We start from the raw sequence: 26,803 nt of genomic DNA, 5'->3' as shown, positions 1-26,803 counted from the left end.
TGAAAAATGGTATAAATAATTGTATGTTCATATATCATAAATATGGATATTGAATGGAGTCACATGGTCAATCACACATGATCAATCATGTGACTCCACTACCATTAACCATCAGATAAGTTTTCAATTTGCTTGAATAAGCTTATATTGAATTGATCAGCTTATAAAATTAACAAATTATGAAATGACACTGTTTTCACAATACAAAATGTGAGTTTTTTTAAAGAATAGATAACTTAGTAGTAATTTAACCTAAACCCCCAAACTGGGCTATTTCATTTAAAATCCACACTACCCCACAGGGGAGTTTGTATTTCAGGTGGAATGAACACATTAGCAGCTCCATTTGAAACTCGCCCTCAGAGGGTGTATGAAATTCCAATGGAGCTGCCTAATGTGGTCATTCCATTTGAAATTCATACTCCCCCTGTGGAAGATATTTCTGAAACCATCCACCAGGGGTAGTGTGGATTTTAAACGGAATAGCCCCATGAACCAATCTGCACCAAGTTGTATTCGCATTGTTCACCCGAGAACTACTGCAGAGATGCCAACATCAATTCAATTTTTTTCAAACAAAAAATAGGGAGGTTTTCAAAATTACATGCAACAAATTTGGGTGCGAAAATGGACAAAAATAGAGAGCCTCCCTAATAAATAGGGAGGGTTGGCATCTCTGCTACTGGCTTCTTACAGTGTTTTTGATTGGTTAATTATGAGATATGCATCTGAGTGACCAATGAAAATACAGTTTCTATAAAGCTTAATCCTATTCAGGCAAATCACCACTCTTACCATGGTGCTGATTGGTTCAATAAATCATAACAGTCTTCTTGTAACGAATCAGCAAGCAGTACTCATGGGGTTAAGCCTCTTCAGCCCTACCACCATTCTAACCAATTTGCTGATTGGCTCAATAAATCATATCATTCTTCTTGTAACCAATCAGCAGGCAGTACTCATGTGGTTAAGTTTAAGCTTAATATTCAACATTCTGTTCCAAAATTATTGAAAATAACAGGAAGACTGATGCCACCTTATTTTCATTTCATATCTTTGACCGAAAAGGAAAACAAGAGTGCATTTACGAAAAGATTATTAGGATGCATATGGCTTGAATTAATCTGGTATTCTCAAAAATGCAATTTTTATTAATCAAAAAATACTGATAACCGTTGTAGGCTTATCTTATCAGAACAAATAACACAGACAAACTTGTCTGATATATACATACTTTGTAAACATTGTTTTTTGCATGCATACAAACTTTGGTTCATAGCTAGAAAGAGACAGCATCTTGAGCCTAGGCTGTACAATTCACCCTTTGCACGGATCTGCCATCTTGCTCCAAAAATGAGGTTCTCTCTGCAAATGCATGCACAAAAAGTGCATTTGTTATTTTTCGCACTTTTTTAGCAACAAGCCAAAAGGCTTTGCAAAGCGTATGTGATAATTAAGCATACATATGAATGGTGTACGCACACAAACATATACTTTGGGAGTAGAACCTCGTTTTGAGATAACCATGCAAAGGCTACACCACCCACAAGCTGCGCTTTATTCCATGCACCATCCTTAAGGGATCTGGAATGAGCGTTTTGACAGTATTTTTTGGGACATGAGAGCACATCAGACATATCGAGTTGCATTCTGAATACAAAGAATGTCTTTCTGATATCAAATAATTTTCATTTTTGAAATTCATGATATAATACAAATTTTATGACATATTTATATTAAAATTTGATATTTTTCACATTTTTGGTATATAACAGTCCTCGAAGTAAATTTGATAAATCTAATGATATATTCTTAAAGTGTATGTAGCTGGGAGGAAAAGCCGACGATCAATTGAAAATTTTGACCTTTCATATTGAAGATATGGATTTTTTCCCAAAAGACCTAATTTTTTTGCTGCTTTGGGAAAAATAATCCATATCTTCAATACAAAAGGTCAAAATTTTCAATTGATCGTCGGCTTTTCATCCCACCTACATACACTTTAAGTATAAATCATCAGATTTATGACAGCATTCAAGCTTTGACTTGCGTTTGGCGGACAGAATGGTGGAAACTTAAAGTGAAAGATATCCTACTTAAGGTGGCTGTGTACTCTCAGACATGCATGTAGTAAAAGTGCAATAACTTAGTAATTATTCGCGCAAAACATATAAAAGTATACATTTTTATGAAGACAAGACATCAATAAATCTTAATATAAATACAGATTTGGGGTAAAAACAACAATTTTGAAGAAAATCACAAAAAAGTGAGTTTTTGGCAATATTTGTTAGGTACATCATAACAAAAAAACACTCTTTCCAAAATATTTTATTTTGTTTTTAGCTCAATCTTGAGGCTCCATTCCAAAAACGGTTTTTTATTTTTTGATATTGGCCTTATTTTTTGAGATATTGACCATATAAGGCACCAAAATGACCTTTTTAAAATTCAAAAACACCTATTTGCACAAAATGATGCCCAAAATCGGAAATAGACCAAAATATAAAAAAATGAGAAAACTGTTTCTTGAGTCGATCATGCTTTTTACGATGATCATATTTGCTTACCTATAGATGCTGTATTTATTGAGTTATCGTGTACCTAAATCGTCATTTTACCGAGAAAATGAACATTGAAATAATGGCCGTTGAAGTTTAAAGTGGTCACATTTTGCACTTTCATCGAATCTCACAGGAGAATGCGACAGTTTTCGCTTTTGAAACTTACATTACATGAACATCGGGTAAATCCACAGCCCCTTGAGAAGTTTGAGCAAAATCCATTCATAACTTGATATTTAAATCGGGGGAAAGAACTTGAAAAAACCCACATTTTATCAGCTGAAACGGAGCCATTTGATCACTAGGTTTTTGTGAAATCAGTGCTTCCGTGGTGTTTCCATAAGATGCGCCAAGCGCATACAGATAAGCGTCGCGTATCGTCAGCGTATTTGTGCGTTAACAAATTGCGCGATACGCAACGCGATGAGTTGTTATGCCAGCGTGTACCTTGCTGGTACAACAAAGATTTTCTTTCCTTTTCAATTTCAAACACGAGTGGAATAGTGAAATAAAATCCTTAAAATATTGCAGTTGGAGTTTACAAATCTGGATTTTCATTCCTTGTATTTATAAAAAACATAACAAGGTACAAACATATCATAAAAACTCAATTTTGAGAAAGAAACAATGGCTAGAGTACACAGCCGCGTTAAAGGTACATTTTCTAGGGTGAAATTTTGTGTAGAAACTGAATCTGACATAAAAAATGCATAATTATCAACTTGAAAATTTTCCCCATAGCACTGTACAGGCATATTTCTGCCCGAAGTCCCCAAATTGGAGCAAAAATTGGAGCAAAAAAAATAAGTCCTTCAAAATGGGGATACTCAGGGCTAAACAAAAAACATGTTGCTCTAGAGGGGGGCATTGGTAAGGGCAACGTGTCTTTTGTTTAGCCTCAAACCTCCCAATTTTGAAGGACTTATTTTTTTTGCAAAATCTGTGACTTTTTTCACGCCCTCAAAATCCTTAGGGGTGGGGGTAGCATTTTGCAAGTTATTTTATTTTCTGTAGATCTAGCTTACTTGTTTGTTATATCACCATTTAGCTAATGAAATACTGAGCAAATAAACACTTAAAGCATCCCTATAGCTCATACCATTGTGGAGATATGGCGTTTTCAAATGGAAAATGATGCGACTATTGTATATTTTTCTAAATCAATTGTCACCCGAACCCTCAAGTTTCTACCCCTGCTACAAAAATAAAGAAATATATGGATCCCATTCAATGCTTTTAATATCACAATTGTACCCTTGTTACACAATTAGAATAGAAAAGTAGGCTCTATTTGATAGTTTTCATGTTCATATACTCACAGGAAATCTGCAAGTCAAAATTTTTGTCACCCCAAAATGGCCATTTTCGGCCAAAATCGGACCAAAAATGATTTTTTCTCAAAATCTATAAAAGATAGGGAGTTTTAAGTGCCAAAATCTGAAACTAGATGACATTTTACCCTTGGAAACATATAAACATTCAAGAATTTTGGTTCTTTTCACCCCTAAATACTTTTTTCACACGCGTGTCCGCCAAACGTAAGTCAAATCTTGAACGCTGTCTTATAAAGTTTACTCCGAGTACTGTTAAATATCAAAAATATCAATTTTTAATCATTTGCCATAAAATGTGTATTACATTGCAAATTTCAAAAAATCAAAATTATTTGATATCAGAAGGATATTCTTCGTATTCACAATAAATACTGTCCGAACGTTCATACCCCATCCCTTAAAAGAATTAGTAGAGCGAGTCAGTGCATCGTATTGTACATGTCGTCGCTGGGCGGGAAAAACCTCGTATGTACATTTGGCCCTTGAATATGGATGAAGCAAACCCTTCAATATAAAGTCTACACCTAAATGGCTTTATCCATGTTCAAGGGCCAAAAGTAAATATGAGTTTTTTTCCTGCATGTACTTTGGCCCTTGAACATGGATGAAGCAAACTCTTCAATATAAAGTCTACGCCTACAAGGCTTTATTCATGTTCAAGCGCCAAAAATATGAGTTTTTTTCTGCATGTACTTTGGCCCTTGAACATGGATGAAGTAAACTCTTCAATATAAAGTCTACACCTACAAGGCTTTATTCATGTTCAAGGGCCAAAAGTACATATGAGGTTTTTCCCGCCCAGTGACGATGTACTCCTTGTGTTGTTCAATTTCAGGCAAGTTACATTATTATTTTTTTTAGATTTCACAATCACCCAAAATTACAAAATCTATACAGAATTTATACAGAAAGTACTTCAGTGAAAAACGGAATGAGCTATTCCATTTATAATCTCCCCCCTGTGGAAGATTTTGGAAATATCTTTCACAGAGGGAGTATGAATTTCAAAGGAATGAACCCATTAGCAGCTCCATTTGAAACTCGCCCTCCCTCTGTGGAAGATTCAGGTTGAATCTTTCTCAGAAGGTGTATGAATGAAATTCAAATGGAGTTGCCTAATGTGTTCATTCCTTTCGAAATTCATCCTCCCCCTGTATAAGATATTTCCAAATTCTTCCGCAGGGGTAGTGTGGATTTTAAATGGAATAGCCCAATAATGGGGAAAAGCCAGGGAAAAAGACAAATTTAATATTGATCCGATCAGATCAAAGTCAGCAATAATGAAATTGAGATACATAGGCAAAAATAAGGCGCAAAAATGCAGTAAAAACATTAAATCCTCACATCAAAAGTTCATAAATATGCAACCAAGTACGCCAGGGATGTGGGGATTTCAACATCAGTAAGTATAAGATGTACTGAGCAAGTTAACCCCATGAGAACTACCTACCGATTGGCCAAAAAGACGTTTTCATTATCAATTGGACCAATCAGCAACATTGTTAGAATAATTTCACCACACAAAAAAATTTGGGTGAATTGTTTGCAAAGCTCCATTCAGATTGGTGATTAAAATGAAGATATCATGTAATAGACCAATCAGAGGCAATGTTAGATCGGCAGGTAGTGCTCAGGGTAATGGTAATAACTCAATTTTCATAATTTCCAACATTGGCCTGAGTGGATCAGATCGTGTCGCTATTGAAGTGGGTCAATTCTAAGCCCACAGGAATATTCCACAATCATAGTCCATGTTTCATGCTCGCAATTTTGCACAACTTTTTTGCAAACTCTGTTTTCGGGTTTAAATAAAACTGGTCTTGGAAAAAAAAACCACTGAAAACCATATTCTTTTACCATTTTCTGTGAATTTGATTCAGAAATAGGCTGAAAAACACTGAAACAATAACAAAAAAATGCTGAAAATTGTCATGCCTGTGTTTTCAAAATGCGATGGTCAAATCGGAATTACTGACATCGCATGCCCACTTGGTAAAAAATTTGGAAATATGAATAATCCAACATGGAATTTGATCGCAGAGTTTGTTGAACTTTCCCCCCGAAGTTCAACAGGGAATGAGGAGAAAAATCATTTGCACAAGTTCTCTGGCATACATAAAATTTTGGAATACATGAAATAGGCAAAAACTTCAGTTATTTTTAGTATTTACAAAAACCTAGATAAAATGATACTGACGACAGATACCATGAAAGTTGTTACCGTGGAGACAGTCGTCTCAGCACCTGACACGCTATATTTGTACGTGATTTTTTCCGTTCGCCTGTCGAGCCATTTGCGTGCTGTGGTAGTTGAGCTGCCGAGGTATGGTCCAATCACCTTGCGTACCTTCTTGTTGTACGTATTCAACCATTTGATCTGAAAAGGTTCAGTGGAAAGTGATAACGGTGAGCTGAGAACGTTTTTTTTGTGTGTGTTTGTTTAATTTACATATTTTTTATGCTCTGTTCATTTATCTCTATGACTTTCTTCCTTTCTTTTCTCGTTCCCTCTTCTTTCTTTCTCTCTTTCTTTCTCTGCTGTCTTTTTAATGTTTTCCTCCATTTTGCCTTTTGGCAGCATTTTTGACTGAATTCCAAGTCTCCCTTACCTGGTCAATAGACAGCATGGTATGGTCAACGAGGTTCTTACCTGGTCAATAGACAGCATGGTATGGTCAATGAGGTTCTTACCTGGTCAATAGACAGCATGGTATGGTCAATGAGGTTCTTACCTGGTCAATAGACAGCATGGTATGGTCAATGAGGTTCTTACCTGGTCAATAGACAGCATGGTATGGTCAATGAGGTTCTTACCTGGTCAATAGACAGCATGGTATGGTCAATGAGGTTCTTACCTGGTCAATAGACAGCATGGTATGGTCAATGAGGTTCTTACCTGGTCAATAGACAGCATGGTATGGTCAATGAGGTTCTTACCTGGTCAATAGACAGCATGGTATGGTCAATGAGGTTCTTACCTGGTCAATAGACAGCATGGTATGGTCAATGAGGTTCTTCTCAAATGGCACAAGCGAGATGGTGTCAAATGTATTCCAATCATAATCACCAAAAGTATACTGCAAAGTGACCAATAACACATAGGAGCAAAATTTGTATTAAAAACTGACCACCAGCATTCGACTTGCAGCATTTCTTTTATGTAGCAAAAGTGCTATACAATATTCATTTTGTGTAGCAATTCTAAAATTTTGCATAGCATTTATTGAAGGACAGCAAAACCTGTGCGGTCCACGTATGCACGTAAACATAAATATTTCGAAGACGCACTGGTGCTAGCACATGCTATGAGAGCTACAGAAACAGTGCAACCTTCAAAGTTTTGCTTGCTTTTATCAATTAGAAAACTGTTTTAGAAAAAAATGTTTTTTACATTCAAGTTTTGCTTGCTCTTATAAATTAGACAACTGTTTTAGAACAAAATGTTTTTTACATTCACTTCTGATGTTATGATGGACAGATTCCATTTTCTGGCAAAAGAGGTTTGTGGCTATGCATTCACCAAATCAATCTACAATCAATACATCTCTGATTTGACCCAATAAAAAATAACTGGGCATATAATGATGTATATTCATACGTAGCGGTAAACGTAAATAGAAAGCAAATTTATACTTCTCGCTACTCAAATTTGGTACACTCACGGGCGCTTTCACGGGTCAACGGCGTCTTCAGCGGATGTTATTGCTCTGAAGATTGTTGTTGCTAGTGATGTAGTACTAGGACATCAACATCTGTGACGTCATCGGAGGTGTCCTAGTACTACATCACTAGCAACAACAATCTTCAGAGCAATAACATCCACTGAAGACGCCGGTTGACCCGGTGAAAGCGCTCCGGTGAGTGTACCAAATGTGAGTAGCGTAGAAGTATAAATTTGCTTTGGGCATATGTCTCATCAAACCAGTTTTAAAGAGGCACTTTATGATCCATAACCTCATCCTACAACTGTTGACGGACAGAAAATACAAATGCAATTATGAGTAACTAGCGAAATCAATGTCTGTATCAACTTGAATTTTGGAAATAGGCTTTTTTCGTAAATATTTATTGAGCCGTTCCTTAAGACTATGATGCTAAATGTCCAAATCAACTTGAAATTTGGAAATAGGCATTTTTCGTAGATATTTATTGAACCATACCCTAAAACGACTATAAGATAAGATAACTTCTTGGCTGTGATATAGAGTTTAGATGCAACACACTATAAATGCCATTTTCAAATATCTTAAGGGGTACTACACCCCTGCCCAATTTTGTGCCTATTTTTGCATTTTTCTCCAAAAATATAGCGCATTGGGGACAAGTAAGATATGTATATTATAGGGGCAAGGACTACAACTACTGCACTGAAAATTTTATTTCAGCACAGACAAAAATGAGGGAAAACCAATATTTGATCAATAAATCAATAACTACTTGCTTTGAGTTGCTGAATTTTCAGTACAGTAGTTGTAGTCCTTGCCCCTATAATATACATATCTTATTTGTCACCAATGTGCTATAATATTTGAGAAAAATGCAAAAGTAGGCCCAAAATTGGCCAGGGGTGTAGTACCCCCTTAAGATAAAGCCACCACCGTGTGCCTGATAAATTGACAACTCACTTTAGGTAATCTATAGAAATATGATCAAAGTGGCACATATTATTTTATTGTTTTCCAGTTGTTTATACCAGTTATTATTTGCCAAAATCTCAAATTGATCAGGTATCTATGGAACTGGGCAATTACTAGTGAGAATAGTTGTTTCACAGACTAATGCAAAGAGCCCCTGTGCTTTGTATGCTGTAAATTCTCGCATATTCATGAGGGTCGATCATGTGCATCTAACAATCACGCCAGCGTTGCATGCGTTCGCGTATAAATGTTAGAGCTCTGCGTGTCTTCGTGTTTACGCAAATAACCATAAAAATATGCAGTATGTGCATAGCAGTTTCGTCTGGCACTTCATAGAACGATCTGCCCTCATGTTCATACATACTCACGATATAACGACGTTTCTGATTGGATTTGCGCCCTTTTTGCTGGTCATAAATACCGCTTATGACCAGTGCGCAGGGCATAAACAAGGTCGTCACCCAGCATTGGAACCCAATTAACACGATACACGATTTGCTAGTGTTGCGTACATCGCCAAGATGTCACCGCGCCCATCTCACGCGGGCGCAAAATGATGCGCGTATCACACGTTGACTCCCGGCCGTTGACCTCATGAGCCAAGCTGCTTCCTGCAAGTAGGCCTACTAATTTTCTTCCAATTTATGAAGGAAAACGGTATGGAAATGTTATTTAAACTTGTAAACCCTTATTATTTTCATCTGTATTGAATTGCTAAGAATGTTGGGTATGTATGAACGGGGTTCATTCATAGGATTTCGGACATGTTCGCTGTTTATGCCCTCAATCCTATGAATGAACCCCTAAATGATTGGCCTTTTCCTGCTTGTGAATAGCCTATGGGTTGTTTACTTACATTAGTATTGGCCTGTACTATTACCATGACATTCTCCAATCTGATACCATACTCGTTCTTTTCGCTATAATATCCAGGCTCTACATTGTAAACAAAGAAAGAAAGAGAATTATTAAAACTGTCAGTTCAGATACCAAAATTAAACTTTCATTTATTTTTTTGTGATTTGGAAAACTTTAGCTTAGTGCATGATTTGGTCAACCAGCTGAGAGTTGCCAGTTGATAGGCCTGTGATTTACCTGTTTATTAAAATGGATCAGTCTTATTCTGTTCATCTTTTGTTATTTTATGTCAAGTGTAATAATACAATAGAACACTATCAAATATGCATAAGGTTAAACTAATTGTAGGCAAGCATACATTGTGAAGAGGGAGTCCTCACTTCCAGACAAGACTTGGTCAAGTGAACACAATATTTTGTGTGTGTGTTGCAAAATTGATCGCATCATCAGTATATTTTGTGAGAACACAATTGTTCTTGTTTTATACCAGTATAAGACCTATCCAAGCCAAAGATAGGCTTTGCAATTATTATTGTACCCAGGCAGAGGGTGGTATAAGTTGGCATAATTATTATCATCACACTATGAAGTTGTGAAGATAGAGCTGTTGGAGTCGCACAGCTGTGTGTGAGTTTGAAAGGCGATCTGCAACTGAATTGGAAGTCACCAAAACTGACGGATGAAGTAAGTTTATAAAACTCTTAATTGTTATTGCTATTGTGTTAAATTATATGCATGCTTGATACTGTATGTTGTTATTCTTAATGTATTATTTTAAAGTTTAAAAACAAACTGGTGGAAATTGATTGTATTTGAAGAACAAAGAAGTTTAAGATTTCCCGCCAAAATTGGAGAACAAAGAACTTGCATGTTTACATGATTGTTAATTGGAGATATGCACTTATACATGTAATATGAATAGAATGGAATGAGTATCATGTGTAATTATATATTATTTTAATGTCATTAAAAAAATGAGTCTGATAAAAATTATCCCAAGATTTACTTTGGTACTTGTATTATCACCACTTGGGTAATTTTATTAAATGTTTCAGTTCTCGACCGATACATCCAACCATGAACCAGACAATGTTTGCCGTTACCAAATCCTTGTGAATTAATCAGCTGTAATCAGGAACGGTTTGCCCACCCTAAATAAGAAAACCAATCTGTAGAGATTCGGGGTCAGCACACCATCAACCAATTCCAAAACCACTGCATAGGAACCATGGTTCCAACTAAATATGTTTAAAAATGTCGGTATTGATTTTTTTTTTAAATTAAATAATGGACTTGAATTGAAATGAAATGAGAACTCTAATATTCAACTCAACTCAGGTACTCATCGAACGAAGCAGTTGAATTTTGTACATCATTATCAAAGATATTTAATTATTATGTGAAATTGTTATTCGTGTATGTTATCTATTTAATATTGAAATACACGAATAAGTTACTCATCAAAACGAAGCATTTGTATTTTGTTAATTATGGTCTAGGACCTTTAATTTATTTTAAATTGTTATATGTGTGGATATTAATATGTGATTTTGAATTACACAACATTGATTGAAGATTTGATGTATTGATCACAATACTTCAACTGAAATTTATTTTTGAGTGAATTACTTCAAAAATAGGTCAGTGTATTATTTGATATTTTCGGCTATCATTTTTTTATTGAAATAAATTGCTTTGTGAATCAGTCAATGTTACCCATTCAGATAAGTTGCAATTATTGAATTATCTGAAAACATCAATTTGTTTTCAATTAAGCATTTATCAGTCGTTGTAAAATACAATTAGGGTAAAAAGAGCTGATTGATTCCTTACACCTTACCTATTATATTGTTGCATGTGAGTTGAGATTAAGTATAAGGAATAATCACCTCTTACCCACTTTAACTTTTGATCATTTGAACTATAATACTTTGTTTAAATTGTTTGATTTTATGATTGGATCTAATCAATTAAGTCAGATTATTGAAAGAAGTTGTATGTATGTAGTTTAAAATGTTATAATGTAAATGCACTTTTGTTAATATAAAAGAACAACAGAAGATATACTATTCTAAGAACATATTAAATGAAATAATCATTTAAAGATTTAAATTACTGTTGTCTTGTGTTCCTAATTCTTATTTGTGTGAACAGTACCGCTGCTTTTAATTATAATCCAACATGTTCATCCTTCGGGTGTGACAAAAACAAGATTTTCTTACTGTAACTGTTTAACCAAGATATTTTGCAGGGATTTCACTGTCCCTGCAATCCAACACACAACTTAATATTTTTTTATTATTATTAATTTTTTATGTCACACACTGGGCATAAACTAATGACATCTGGGAGATAACGCTGACGAAACTTTGGCCAGCGACCTCTGGGGCACACCGACATTGCCTGGCTAATAATTATTTGGTGCAGCAGAGACACTAAAATGAATACATGGGATCGATACACGTGAATTGCTATGCACGATTTTGATGTCAGACGAAAATCTTCGGATACCGGGTTAGAAAATGATGAATATCTCCCGTAAATGATTTCGCCTCAAGAAACCAGATCTGGTCTCATACACTCGAAAATATGTGTTCAACAGATATGATAGTCGTTAGTTTGCGCTTTGAGAAACGGCCGTGAGTCTTGAACTCAAAATCTGACCAAAATCGCTAATTTTATATTGCGTTGGTCCTGTAATGACTACAGCACAACTCCAGTGGAGGCAGTATGCCCATTGACCGCAATGTCGTATACAAGCTTACTCACACAGCGAGAAATCAATTACCCCGGCTATTGTCAGTAGCCTTAGTCAGGTCACTTGGCTAATTATATGCATCTCATAAGGTCGGAATAAAATGACCTTTCGTGGCTGTGGATTCAACCTACCATGGCGATTTCTACCATGGAGATATCGGGGCGATGACACTGTGTGGGGGTCAGGCATGAGCAGCCAACAATTGAAACTATTACCCTGATCGTGGGTATCTAGTGCATTTTTCACTCTGATGTGGCAGTGATGTCAGTGCGCATTTCTTTGAGCGCAGCTTCAAATCGCTAGCATTCGCTCAAAGCGCTTGCATACACACGCACACGATTAAAAACACCGCATAAATGTGTGAGCGAAACAGCTGCCTCATGGCGATGACATCACTGCCACACCAAGGTGAAAATTGTATATCAAACCATATCAAAAAGAGATTTTAAAATCAGATAATAGCCCTTTAAGGTGCAACTGGGAATTAGGAGATGGCAGTGTAATGTTTCACAAAATGAAATGGTAAAATGGACAGCTTTCGAAATAGCGCCGGTCCGCCGGCCATTGGCCTGTAACTTTTTGGCCGGGCTGCCACCCTCCCGACTACCAGTCAAGTTGCAGGTCCCTCCAGCTGACTGGTAACTTTATAAACACATGGTTCATGAATGCATCCTCACTCTGTTATTATTTATTAAATCACTTACGAAGCACGGTAAATAAATTTAATTCTGATCCCAAAAATTCCTGATCTTGCAATAAACATTTCAACTGCCGCATCGACCAGCCCAAGTCCTATTTTGTGAATTATAGTTAGTACTAACGTATTTAGCATACTTGAATTGTAGTGATATACCGGTTTTAAAAGTTCTAAAACCTTGAGCTAGTAAATTTTCATCTGAGCCTGTAACTTTTCTGAGTTACAGGCCCGGCTGGCCATTAACCTTATAACCAAATAATTTTGAGGTGGAAAATTGAAAATGGAAAAATCCAATTATGATAAAGCTTACCATTAGTTAACACCATATTCCTTTCCAGAGGAATTTCACTCACTTCATAGCCAAGACCAAAACCAATTGGACCTGTCAAATAACAGATACAATGTACAACAATTATGTTATATGAAATTGATTTGATTTAAGGGGGGTACTACACCCCTGGCCAATTTTGTGCCTATTTTTGCATTTTTCTCAAATATTATAGCGCATTGGTGACAAGTGAGATATGTATATTATAGGGGCAAGGACTACAACTACTGCACTGAAAATTCAGCAGCTCAAGGCAAGTAGTTATTGATTTATTGATCAAATATTGGTTTTCCCTCATTTTTGACTGTAACTCCACAACTGTTGTCTGTGTTGAAATAAAATTTCCAGTGCAGTAGTTGTAGTCCTTGCCCCTATAATATTAAGGATTCATACCATCAAATCCGCATGTGAAGCATTTTTTGGCAAAAGTTTTTTTGACACAAAATGGTGCAAAATCTATACAATATTAACAATTTTAGTGTTGAAAATCATGATTTTCTAGAACTTGTGAATGTAATCTCTACAAATTTTAAAAGAAAACGCAAAAATGTTAGTTATTTTACGATTATGTGCGCACGAGCACACAATGTCAAAATGGGATTAGCAGTCAGATGTAAACACATGAAAATCAAATTTTTCAATTTTATCAAAAAGTAGACGTAAAATGTGGAGTCAATTTCAGAGATGTCATGCAGAATTACGTTCTAATTAAGATAATGTAAAATGTGTATTTCAAAACGAAAGGTAACATACAGGTTGTATCAAAATGATTGTTACTCGGCTATTTTTTGGCATTTTTTTTTTAAGTTTGCCCCTTTCAAACGCACCATTGCATTCACTTGAATTGACCAGACTTTATACTTTATATTTAAAAGTCGGGTCATTTTAAATCAATCTAATGGTGCATTTGGAAGAGGCTAGCTTGTCAAAAACACCACAATGGAATTTTCAAACACTAAAGGGAACTAGCCAACTTTCTGCACCATTTTCATACAAATATTTAACCCCATGAGAACTATGTGCCGATTGGCCAAAAAGAAGTTTTCATTATCAATTGGACCAATCAGCAACATTGTTAGAATAATTTCACCACACAAAAAAATTGGGTGAATTATTTGCAAAGTTCCATTCTGATTGGTGATTAAAGTGAAGATATCATGTAATTGACCAATCAGTGGCAATGATAGATCGGCAGGTAGTGCTCAGGGGGTTAAGGTGACACTTCCCAAATTTACCATAGGGTTATTATCATTGGACATTTCCTAGATTTCAAACTTCTTCAAGTAGAAGGAGTGAGATATTTATTGGGCATAGGACTATAATTTAGGGGTTCGTCCATATATTTTCATGACTAAACGGTTGTTTATGCCCGAGGGGCCGCAATGACTGTTTAGTCATGAAAATATCACATCCGGGACACCGGACATAAACGCTGTTTATGCCCGGCTCTCGACCAATCACACATGCTGTTATATAGCACCATTAGTAGTTTGTAGTTACCTTCATTGACATTAAGATAATGGCCTACACCATGACCTGTTGCATGTAAGTAGTCTAAGCCATTCTTCCATAATGCTCTACGAGCAATTGCATCTAACTCACGACCTGCAAATATAAAAATACACAAACATTTGGGGTTACACAACTTCAGATTTTTGAGTAGTCGACACCAACTAGTCGCAGGTACAACCATATGGAGATCAAAATCAAATAACTCAAGGTGCCTAAAATGCATGAATAAACTAGGTACGGTCAAAAGAACGGCTGGTGCAGCAACATATTTCACTTATAAAACACCCAAAACACAAAATACTATTAAATTCTGCTCACAAATAAATTTTAACTCTCTCCATGCAGCTGCAGACGACAAGTTTCAATTTTTAATTCAAAATTCAAAAATATCAGAATTGTACATTTTCATGACCATATTTGGAATCATCATGAAAAATGCATTTAAATGAGTACAAACAAGCCTAGTATTGACTCAGAGCTTCTTGCAATAAGTATTGCTATTTTGAGAAAATATTAAAAAACTTTTTATGTTGAAGGCTATGGCTAGCACGCGAAGCGTTAAGTAGACCGGTGTCAACAAAATTTACATGGATGCAAAAACAATTTATGGTGTAAATTTAGTCGCACTCTATCTCTCCAGTTAAGCTTTTTGGGAACATGATAATTAGTCGCCTTCACCAAGTCGCAGTTGAATGTCGCGACTAGCGACTATTGGAGACGATCTGATCCAATCCAGCCAAAGTTGGCAATTTTGAAATTAAGAAACGGGTGAAAATAAGGAGCAGAAAACAAAAATATAGGCTACATATTGAAAATTGGCTTCAGGCGAGTGGTATGGCAGGAGCAATATTTTCCAGTTTTAGCAATTTAACTAAAACACTGCACTGTACTTTGTAATATTAACACACACTAATAGTAGGGATGACCATCATAATTTCATGTTGCCCCTTTTGCTACAAAAGATTGTTTTCTGGAAAGAACTCATCAACAGAAGTATTTTGGTGGTTAAATGGTCAAATCGGTCAAAAACTTTTCAATTATGAATTTTCAAAGTTTCCCATTCTGACCGGTCATTGAACGAAATAAATTGACAAAGTCTAAATATAGCAATGTGAGCAAAATTGGTATAAGCATATATTTACCTTTTTATATTTCTTTATTTTAATATATATGCAAACATGAAACAAGCATATTGTGAAAGTATCAAAGGGTTTCTTATGAAATGGCACTTTACTAGTCAATAGCATTAAGTATTTCTTCAAACCGAGGCACTGAAATCATGCTTTTAGAAACATTTGCCAAAAATCATCCATAATGGCCAAAGTGGCACAAAATCAAAAGTCCAGGTGAACTTTTTTTTCCACAACAATATACACTACACATACGAAAAATACTAATGTACTACAAGGGATTTTCAACATAGGAATCCAAACAATCAAGTACCAACATGCACAGCTTTGTCCTGATATCACTTCTGGGGTTTTAACAAAATGTTTAACCTCTATTGTGATTGGCAGCAGCATAAGGTATCTCTTTGATAGCTGATAATGCCCAGCCATTCAGCAAGTGGCTAATAACAGACCTTGATAGGCTTGAATGAATACTGTCATGTGCTACAAAACCATCACATCCAGGGCCTGGTCACTCCATCTGCTACAGGGGAGCACAGTACTTTAACAATGGAGTGAAAGACTCATTATTGATTGGGCGCGTATTTTTTGGCGATGGACCAATTTTGACTCACACTTACAGAAAAACCAAATAAGTTATGATGCTGTAATTTGCAGGATAGTTACAAAACATAATTGGCATTAATATCTCCAATTTTTACAGAAAAATTATGAAAAATAAAAGAATGAGCTCAATTTAGAAATGTCTGTGCAAGCAGTGCACAGTTGAGCTCCCTGCATGTCTATGGGAGTGTTCTAATCAAGTTGATGGTTCATTGGTCATCCCTACTAATAGGAAATGAGTAAAGGAAGCCAATTTTTGCATTTATATTTCCATAGGCCTTGTCGTTCTTGAGTTAAGGCCAATGATCTCTAAAAAGTTGTGAGCGTTTTCCCCTTCCCGAGAAAAATCATGCAAATGGGGCTGAAATGACACCAAAATTTGATATCAAGCCTTGGAATCTCCTTTAGACAACCCACACCATTCCTCTTGTGTGTCAACTTTATTTGTCTCAATATTTTAGTGCAGACACCGATAGGTCATGCTCTCCTCGACCTGTTTTAACTGCAGTTCATATCTTTGCAACCAAGTATGCAAGGGATGGAAGAATTTAAAAAGAAAAAGAAAGATTAGTTGCAGTGTAAGTTGATAATTATAAAATTTATAATAACTAAACTTTTAAAATTGCTCCTTTGTGGCCTGGCTGGATCAGAATGTTTCACAAATAAACAAAATAATGAAGCACGATGCGGCCTTTATGCTTCACCTTAGCAGGGCGTAAGATACAAATAATTGTTGAAGTTTCACCTTCCCTTTTATTCTAATTTCACTTATGAGCTTATTTATAGAAACAAGCCTAAATTTTCAAGGGCTACTCATCAAGCCCTTAGATCTACAAATATACTGGCCATTATCAATTATTACAAGATCAGAGATTTTTTTTTTTTCGGTTTTGTAGTGTCGGTGGACCTAAACCTAAATGCTAGGATCATTCATGGTTGACCTAAAAAAAAGATTTTCAAGATGTTTTGTATTTTTAATATGAAAATTGATAATTTGTATTCATGTCATACTCTATTAATGATTTCAAAATGCATTGAATTTGAATGCATTTTGAAATCATTAATATAGTATGACATGAATACAAAATATCAATTTTCATATTAAAAATACAAAAAATCTTGAAATTTTTTTATAATTTTTTAGGTCAACCATGAATGATCCTAGCGTTAGGTCTAGGTCCGGGACACTAGAAAACCGAAAAAATAAAAACTTAAAAAAAAAAAAAAAAAGAATACCCCCGAAAATGCCAGCCTTAATGGATAGTATGTCTCCTTGCGTGTGTCAATAACCTCATTAACGATAAGATCTAGCATATATCGTCACTGGGCGGGAAAAACCTTGTATGTACTTTTTGCCCTTGAACATGGATGAAGCAAACCATTCAATATAAAATCTACACCTACAAGGCTTTATCCATTTTCAAGAGCCAAAAGTAAATATGAGCTGTTTCCTGCATGTACTTTTGGCCCTTGAACATGGATGAAGCAACCTCTTCAATATAAATTCTACACCTACAAGGCTTTATCCATGTTCAAGGGCCAAAAGTACATATGAGGTTTTTCCCACCCAGTGACGATATGTCAATCAAATATTTACTCAAATCAGATATTTACTGAAATCAAATATTTACTCGGGTTAGGAAACATGTTTCTAGTCAGAAATGAGTCTCCGAGTATTTCTACTTTATAGAACTGGGGCCCGAGCACTGATGAAGACCTCAGCATCGCTGGATGCAGATGTTTTTGTTGACTTGGAATTTTTGCCATGTTCAAGGATATGCCCGACGCAGCATTATATTTCAAGGCCTATGGCCTTATTTTGCGGCATGTCTCCGAATCAGTGGAAGAAACACTACTTGGAACCTACTAATCAAATATTTACTCACCATATATATTAGTGCGGAACACAGTATCAGACAGATCAATGAGCCCCATTAAAACACGAGTATACTGGTCCTGTCAACAAAATACAAAGATCACTATTGAACAATTTGACAGAAGCAATTGATAAAACAGTCGAAAACAGATATCTATGCTTACTAAAACTTGCTTAAAAATACCAAGTATTTTTTTCTGGTAAATTTCTCATTACATGGTTAAGGAATATTCTATGTATTCCTAAACCATGTGACTTGGGGACAATTTGAAGTGATCTCCACTTGAGATGAGTCTGGTATTTATTCCTAGCTATTATTACATGTAGCAGCCGAAAAGTGCATCCTTTTGATATGGATGTACACATATTTGTTAGACATGGGTGATAGAACGATCACACCTCATGAATATAAGAGAGATCTCATTGCATACAAAGCACTCAGACTTTGCCTATTGAGGTACTATCTGTATCTTTAAAGTCTATGGTAATAGTCCTTACCCTTAAATGCTGCGGCGGTGTCTTTTTATACTCAAACCAAAATGTTCTTGCAATATCAGTTGTACCGTCACTGAAAATAACAAAAACATTATATAAACCTGTAATTAAGGGAACATTTTCTCTGTAACTTGACAGAAATTAACAACATTTTAAATTCACAAATGTTACTGTCAAAAAACACCTTGAAACTACTGAAATAATAATAAAAAACAAAGCTTTAAAATTTGTATGTTAATGTTTATCTCACATACATTTATTTTTTTAAGTAAAGCTTAATTACGGCTTAAAAAAAGATATGTAATGCCCTTTTCAACCAACCCTAAAATGGCATGGGGTTTTTGGTGTAAAAGTTGCAAAATATTTTAACTGTTTGTGATTTGAGCCTGATAAACCTGATAAATCCTTATTTACCATCATATTTTGTGATGAACTTGCATTTTTTAATATTGCACATGACAAAAACAAATAAAAAAATTATTGACCAATCGACCATAACACTGATGGGAGCTTTAGGGGCAAAAAAAACTTGTCTTTTTAAAGGCTTTACTTACAGATAATGAGCACCAGTTTCGAGAAGATAAAGTTTGGTTTCATCTATCCTGATGTCGGACTGCTCTGTCACACTTCACGGAAAAAAGAGAAGAGTAATAATTTCAAAAGAAGGGGAACAAAGATAATTTGGCTGAAGCAAGGATTCGAACCGGCAACCTATCTGCTGCCCTTCATCAATTAACATCATTATCTTCTCTGTATATACTGTTTATGAATAATAATTTTCACATCATTTTTGAACTTGTCCTTCTGTTAGAAGGAAATATTTAATTCACTTTTTGGAAATTCTTATTCAGTGGGCGTGGCTTGTAAAGAATACACATAATTTGATTGGTTTTCGGGTGTGGACTATAATATGAGACGATATTAGACATTGATATTTGACGGCGCGCACATCCTCAAATGCTTTTTCACATATTTTTATTTTCAAGTTCAACACAACCAATTTGTTTTTTGTTATGCATGTATAACACACCATTGCTAAAAGGATATAGGTTTGAGTTATCTTTTTATTTTTACTCACAAGAGAAAGTCGACATCATAAAACAATAAATTTGTTGACTTACTTGTATGTAACCATTGCTGAATGGTGGCCAAAGGCAGATACCGTTTGGAATGAAGGCATCACATAACTCAGCTCTTGCCTGTAGAATTCAATTCAACAACATCAATCATTTAACCCTATGAGAACTACCTGCCGATTGGCCGAAAAGAAGTTTTCATTATCAATTGGCCCAATCAGCAACATTGTTAGAATAATTTCACCACACAAAAAATTGGGGTGAATTATCTGCAAAGCTCCACTGCTCCAAGCAGCATTGATTGTGTTTCATACACTCTTAGAACCACATAGCCAATCAGAAAAGCCGTTAGAAAAATATGCGGCGTGCATTAATATTGCTTTCGCACTCAACTCCATGTACTAAGTGCAGTGCTGTTGAACGCAGTCATTTCTCTTGCGAGTTGATGCATATATATTTGCTTGGATTTTCCAACAATTAAGTGACAATTTTGTTATAAAAACAGCAAAAATTGCTTGTTATTTTTCTTCTTGTGTATGAAATAGGTTATGAACGCGTATTACTTGTTGCTTGAGAAATTACAAAATAATACACTTGCGCTGATCAATGTCTTATTTCTCTCCCAACAAGTAATACGCGTTAATTAGGCCTATATGACGAAGAATCTTATTAAAAGAAAATTTTGAATCCAAGTTTGAAATCAAGTTGAATTTCCATTTGATACATACTTTCTAAATTCTTCCAGTCGTTTGATAACATCTAGTTCTGATATGTAGATTCGATAGTCTGGGTCATCGGGTTCTATTCTTTTATTTTGTTCCTGCAAAAAATATATATGTACACTGTGACATTAGTTTCAACACATTTAGTCCATGGTATGTTGTTGGGACTCTGGGTTTCACGTCCGTATGCTATGGGTGATCATCAGCCAACTAATTTGTTGTTTCTTTTTTTACACAGCTTGGTACCTTTCTCCGATCCTGGGGTGACAGGTCGATATGAGGTCTGATTTCTTATTTAAAGTGTTATTGTTATTGATGATTTCAATTTTTTACTCTAAGCAGAGGTTGCATAACCCCGATTGACGCATGGATGTATTTGACCTTTTTACTATGTCCCATCGAATTTATATGCCCCCTATGGAAGACATGAGCTTAATCTAAACTGGGCTCAAAAAGAAACTTATAATTTTTCACAAGGTCATATCTTAAAATCCTGTCCATAAAAATGAACCTAAATTACTAGAGTTAAACCGATTATTGGATCGGGTATCGTATCGGCCAGTTATTTGCAATAATCGGTATCGGATCGGATATCGGTTTTAAAAAAATGTTTACCCCTTCATCTATCACATATTATAAAAACATGGACAACCAATGCATATGTGATAGATGAAGAGGCAAACGCTAGTTTGTGGTTTGCATAATAAGGATAAAAAACAAATTTTTTCGTAACTTTTTCCAATTTTTTTTCATATTAATTGTGAATGATCCTAATAATAATAATAAGCATTTGTAATGGCCATCAATCAAGTAGAACTATGATCCTAGCACTTCAAAATAGGTCTAGTGGTTCTCCAAATTTGCCGGAAACTTCAATATTGGATATCGGATCGGTAGACAAATGCCATATTGGTTGAGCCCTAAAAATTACACTCAGGATTAGTTCAATACTCCACTCTTAACACATGTCAGTAACCAGGTCCAGGAAGCTGTTCCATGTCAGTGCAGTTTGCTGTTGTGGCAGTTGGACAATTGCTTGGTTACTGACATGTGTTTAGAGTAGAGTGTTGAAGTAATCCTGTGTGTAATTTTGGTTCATTTTTATGGACAGGATTTTAAGATATAACCTTGTGAAAAATATATAAGTTTCTTTTTAAGCCCAGTTTACAACACAAGGAGTGTGAATTTCAAATGGGATTACCTGAATGGGTGACCCCATCTGAAATCTACATCCCCTGTGTGGATGATTAAGAGCATGTCTTCCATAGGAGTGTATGGATTTCAATTACAATAGCCCAATGTATTATATTAAAACTTTAGTCCTTTTACCATTTTCAATAACAAACCAATACCAATTTGCAGACCGTAAAAGTGAATTTGTTTACGCTACGTTTTATTTTTACCCTTTTCGCGTTCCAAGCAGCCACCTTATAAACTAACAATGCAGGAATATATTCCTTTTTGGGTATAGGTCAAAGTAACGAAGCTTAGAATTGAGAATTTAAAAACAAGCAAAACAGATTAAACTCAAATTGGCAAAGTATGAATAATTAATTGCGCGAAAAAAATCCCAATTTTACAGTACTTTGCCTTATCAATTTTTATCAGTCAAGAACAAGTCGTCACTGGGCGGGAAAAACCTCATATGTACTTTTTGCCCCTGAACATGGATGAAGCAAACCATTCAATATAAAGTCTACACCTACAAGGCTTTTTCTGCATGTACTTTTGGCCCTTGAACATGGATGAAGCAACCTCTTCAATATAAAGTCTACACCTACAAGGCTTTATCCATGTTCAAGGGCCAAAAGTACATGAGGTTTTTCCCACCCAGTGACGAAGTGTGATTAAAAGAATTACTTACCCTTTGATACTCCACTGTTTCTTCTATATATGATGCTATCCTAACAAAATTAACAGAGTCACGGATCTAACAAAATAAACATATGAAAGACAAATAATAAATTCATCTTAAAATAAATGAATCTAATAAAATAAACATATGAAAGGCAACTAATAAATTCATCTTTAAATAAATGAATCTAATAAAATAAACATATGAAAGGCAACTAATAAATTCATCTTTAAATAAATGAATCTAATAAAATAAACATATGAAAGGGCAAATATTATATTCATCTTTAAATAAGGCAAAAAAAAATTGTTTGCTTGTGAACAAATTTTTTTAATCTTTCCCCAGAGTAGCCAGTGCACATAAACGTTGAAAAAACACCAGTGCATCTGGCCGGACTCGAACCGGCGACCTTCGTAATACTAGCACGACGCTCTAACCAACTGAGCTAAAGAGGCACTTTGGAGAAGAGCGGAAGATATAAATCTATAGGTATTAGGTTTGAATGATGTTCGTTGCGATCCTAGCAAAAGGCATCAGAACTGCATATTTATAACAAAAACACAAAGTCACATAAGTACCATATGAAAAAAAGTTATTATACTTAGTTCTCTGGGTTGAATTTGTTCATCCTATTAACCCAGAGAACTAAGCATAATTTTTTTTTCATTGTTTGCTTGTCCTCCGCAACTTTTTCAGAATTGGGTTGGTCTGGATTTCATTTTTTTTTAATATTTATTTTTATAGGTCATGACTCATAGCCAAAACATGACTATATATGTGTATATCCATATCAAAACGATGCACTTGTCGGCTGCTACATGTGTCTCATTTCACATAATAGCTAAGAATGAATACCAGACTCATCTCAAGTGTAGGTTACTTCAAATCATCCCAAGTCATATGGTTTAAAAAATTAAGAATTACAGAGAACATTTCTAAACCATGTTACTTTGGGATGATTTGAAGTGACCTACACTTGTGGTGAGTCTGGTATTAATTCCTAGGTATTATGTGAAATGAGACACATGTAGCAGCCGACAAGTGCATCATTTTGATATGGATGTACAATATTAAATATATAGCCCAAATAGTTGTGAATTGGGATATTTCTCTACTGTATACCACTTCATTCATGTTTTTAAAACAGTTTAGAAGTGTGTAGAAACTGAAAAAAACTTTTCAGGATGTCAACAATTTTGAAAAAAAAACCTTTTTCTGGAATTTCCAAAATTAGGGTCAGTATTTATTTGTACAGTAAAACAAAATAAACTTTTTCCAGATTTTCCAGATTAGGGTCAGTCAGTGGAGAACAAGCAAAAAAATTTTTTTTTTGCCTAAATGAATCTAATGCTGGTTTCATACTTTCCTGCCGCTTGCCGCTTTGAAGATGATTTTACTTCACGGCGCAGTTGCACCAGAAACGCTAGCGGTGATCAGCGGCAAGCCGATATATCAATCACTCCACCGCTTTGCCACGGTGCTGGAGTTGAATTCAAATAAACTCTAGTGGTGCCACTCTGACATATGAGAACAAAATACGATTTTGAGCTCCGCTTGCAGACAAGTACAAGCGGCATGGTGAAGCGTCATGCCGCTCAGCGGCAAGCGGCAGAAAGTATGAAACCAGCATAACAAAATAAACATATAAAGACACTTTTATCTTTAAATTTGGTTTTTGAGAACAGTTTTGGGACCCTTTGACATCTGACATATCGGGGAAATTGCTCTAATTATTATTCACTCAATTATTATTATCGAAAGAGAGATGGGCATCCGGCCTGTGAACACAAGTTCATCCCTTTACCCTTACTTTACTTACATGTGCATTCTTCATGCCGTCAATCTCCTCTTTAGTTTTCACAGCCTTCATTCTGAGAATAGGGGACTGCTCGACAAAACGCTTCTCCTGGAAGTAAACATTCATAACAGAATTATCTATGTGTACATATTCCGTAAACGTTCTCCTAATGGCGCACCTGGGCTCCTTTGCTTTGGAGTAAATTTCATGTGTAAATTGAAAGCTCCCTCCTCTGAAACCCCAACAAGAATTAGAGTTCCGTGCCCTTATTTGCTGGTGGGAATTTTACGGGAGGCACTATTTATTAGGTTGTGCCTAAAATTCCACTTATGTCAAGGGAGCTCATAGTGCCATTAGACGAACGTTTACGGTATATGGCTGAATCTTGGTACACAAATAGCAAATGTTCATGAAGTAAATATTTCTACTATCTGGATACACATACACAATAGACATGATATAATGAGAAAGCAGTGTAAGCAAGTATGTCCGCACACCAATGCATGTTTTTCGTGTTAGTGCAATGCAATATATAGATGCTGCATGATATTTGCTTTTAAAAAGAGGGATGATTGATCCCCAGTTTTTCTCATCAAAATGGATATCACAATTAATATCATCGTGTTTTCAGAATCTTGCCTCCTATACCATTGTACATAATATTAACCTAGCTGTCCCAATACACTTCAAAACTCTGGACTGTAGTCTAGGGTGTGCACTCTTGTAGCAGCAGTGTTTGGCTGTGTTTGTAGTAGCTGTGTTTGGGAGTAAGAGGTGTGCTTAGGTGTCAAGTGGGTGTGGTGTGATGGGGTGAGTGTGGAGATAAGCTTTTATAATTATGTGCAATATAATTCTGAATATTATATGTTTTTCTTATGTTTATTTCTTGTAATATGTATTTTAATAACTTTTATGTGTAATAATAGTAAATAATTTTTTGATGTTTTAATATTGTAAAAAGTGACGCAATTTGGCAATTTGCCACGATGTTATTTTCAATAAATATGAAATGAAATGAAATGAAAGCAAAGTCCCTGATTTGTTGTTAAATGGTTTATGGAATGATGTGGGGCCGTAGTGGTCAGCGACAACCTGTAAAGTGTGCTGAGGCTTGTGGATCAACGCTCTAGGCGTTGTGCCTGTGCGTAGCGCACTATAAATCACTGCGCTTTAAAAAAAAATTTTAGTGTCATGTCCATACTTAGGAAGGCTATTCTGAAAACATAATAATGAGTGATGGGATACTATGTATAATTATGAGGTATACCTAAATACACCCTTCTTGGAAAAGGTGGAAAAACAGCGACATTGAATGTATTCACATGTCACCAAGTATGAAACCATGAAAGCTATTTGATATGTGTAACATATGTGTGTATCTTGAATTAAATAGTCTGAAAACATGTCTGTTTCTTTACTATGCAATAGGGGACCTCAACCCCCTATGTCCAACTAATGCTTCTAGGCTGTAATTGAATATCCTTGTTAACATAGTGAGAAAAACTTCTTCTTTTTTTATTACGCACGTACACATGTGTACATTGCATTTGAGTGCAGAGTTATCTGCATTTCCTTTTTCTCTTTTCAAATATGATGCTAGATTTTGAGTTTCCAGTGGCACTTTTATACAGTAATGAAGTTACTATTATTAGGGATGACCAATGAACCATCAACTTGATTAGAACACTCCCATAGACATGCAGGGAGCTCAACTGTGCACTGCTTGCACATACATTTCTAAATTGATCTCATTCTTTTATTTTTCAATATTTTTCTGTAAAATTTGGGGAAGTTACTGCCAATTATATTTTGTAACTATCTTGCAAATTACAGCAACATAACTTATTTTGTTTTTCTGTAAGTGCGAGTCAAAATTGGTCCATCGCCACAGTGCGCTTAATTGCCAGTGGCTGAGTTTAGCACTGCTCAAGAATGGCACAAAATATTCAAATCAGTAAGATCAGGTGAAAAACGTAGCCTACTGAGCTGTAATTTGGCAGAGTTGCCAGTAATACCTCTATCATACCCTCTGTAAAAAGGTTAAAAAATTGAACAAGTAGATCTCGAGTTACAAATTAAATCACCAGCTTCCCTTTGGAATTTTTATATTCCTTTCAAATCATGTTAAGAAGACACCTTTCTGAACATAAATGTGAAGTTTCGTGCTCATTCGATGTATTGTTCACCTGATCTTAACCCTAAACGCTTTTCTTATATTTAGGCCTATAACATCTACAACTTGCTGCTGGCTATACCTTGTTTAGGACTTTCAAAAGAAGTACCTGAATGTGCAACCATAACTGTTTCAAAATAGCCCGCGATAGTCATGCAGGTAACTCCGAGGTCAAGCATTGAATTGGTTTGAACAAAGATACTCATAATGTATTGAGTGCTACTTTTGTTTGAATGAGGAATACTACAGGAATACACATGAGCATGATGAGGATAATCTCTATTGTTGTGAATGAGTCAATGACCTTCAAAACTTAAGATTTTGTTTAAAAAAAGTTGCCATATCGGCTATCTTGGATGATTTTTGGCAAATGTCCTCTAAATGCAT

General features: G+C 35.4%; 1 protein-coding gene and 1 non-coding gene across 3 annotated transcripts in view; both read right to left on the bottom strand.

The window, feature by feature from the left end:
- Positions 1-26,803, bottom strand: part of LOC140141521 (xaa-Pro aminopeptidase 2-like) — a 57,498-nt gene that overhangs the window by 3,566 nt on the left and 27,129 nt on the right. Inside the window, exons 12-23 of one of the 2 annotated variants that reach the window (XM_072163405.1) lie at positions 24,265-24,351; positions 22,455-22,520; positions 20,597-20,688; positions 19,914-19,991; positions 19,347-19,418; positions 18,796-18,865; positions 18,308-18,377; positions 14,677-14,781; positions 13,159-13,230; positions 9,392-9,471; positions 6,877-6,975; positions 6,096-6,275 (exon numbers count right to left, since the gene is read on the bottom strand). In XM_072163405.1, coding sequence (XP_072019506.1) covers positions 6,096-6,275; positions 6,877-6,975; positions 9,392-9,471; positions 13,159-13,230; positions 14,677-14,781; positions 18,308-18,377; positions 18,796-18,865; positions 19,347-19,418; positions 19,914-19,991; positions 20,597-20,688; positions 22,455-22,520; positions 24,265-24,351 — 1,071 coding nt within the window. The remainder of the gene's footprint in view (positions 1-6,095; positions 6,276-6,876; positions 6,976-9,391; positions 9,472-13,158; positions 13,231-14,676; positions 14,782-18,307; positions 18,378-18,795; positions 18,866-19,346; positions 19,419-19,913; positions 19,992-20,596; positions 20,689-22,454; positions 22,521-24,264; positions 24,352-26,803) is intronic. The other variant, XM_072163406.1, reaches the window with a different exon arrangement.
- On the bottom strand, positions 22,827-22,900 carry Trnat-agu (transfer RNA threonine (anticodon AGU)). The gene has a single exon. It is a non-coding gene; the product is annotated as a tRNA-Thr (tRNA).

Source organism: Amphiura filiformis, chromosome 19 (assembly GCF_039555335.1).
Source record: "Amphiura filiformis chromosome 19, Afil_fr2py, whole genome shotgun sequence".
NCBI classification, from domain to species: Eukaryota; Metazoa; Echinodermata; class Ophiuroidea; order Amphilepidida; family Amphiuridae; genus Amphiura; species Amphiura filiformis.
This window is presented reverse-complemented; position numbering and strand designations above follow the sequence as displayed.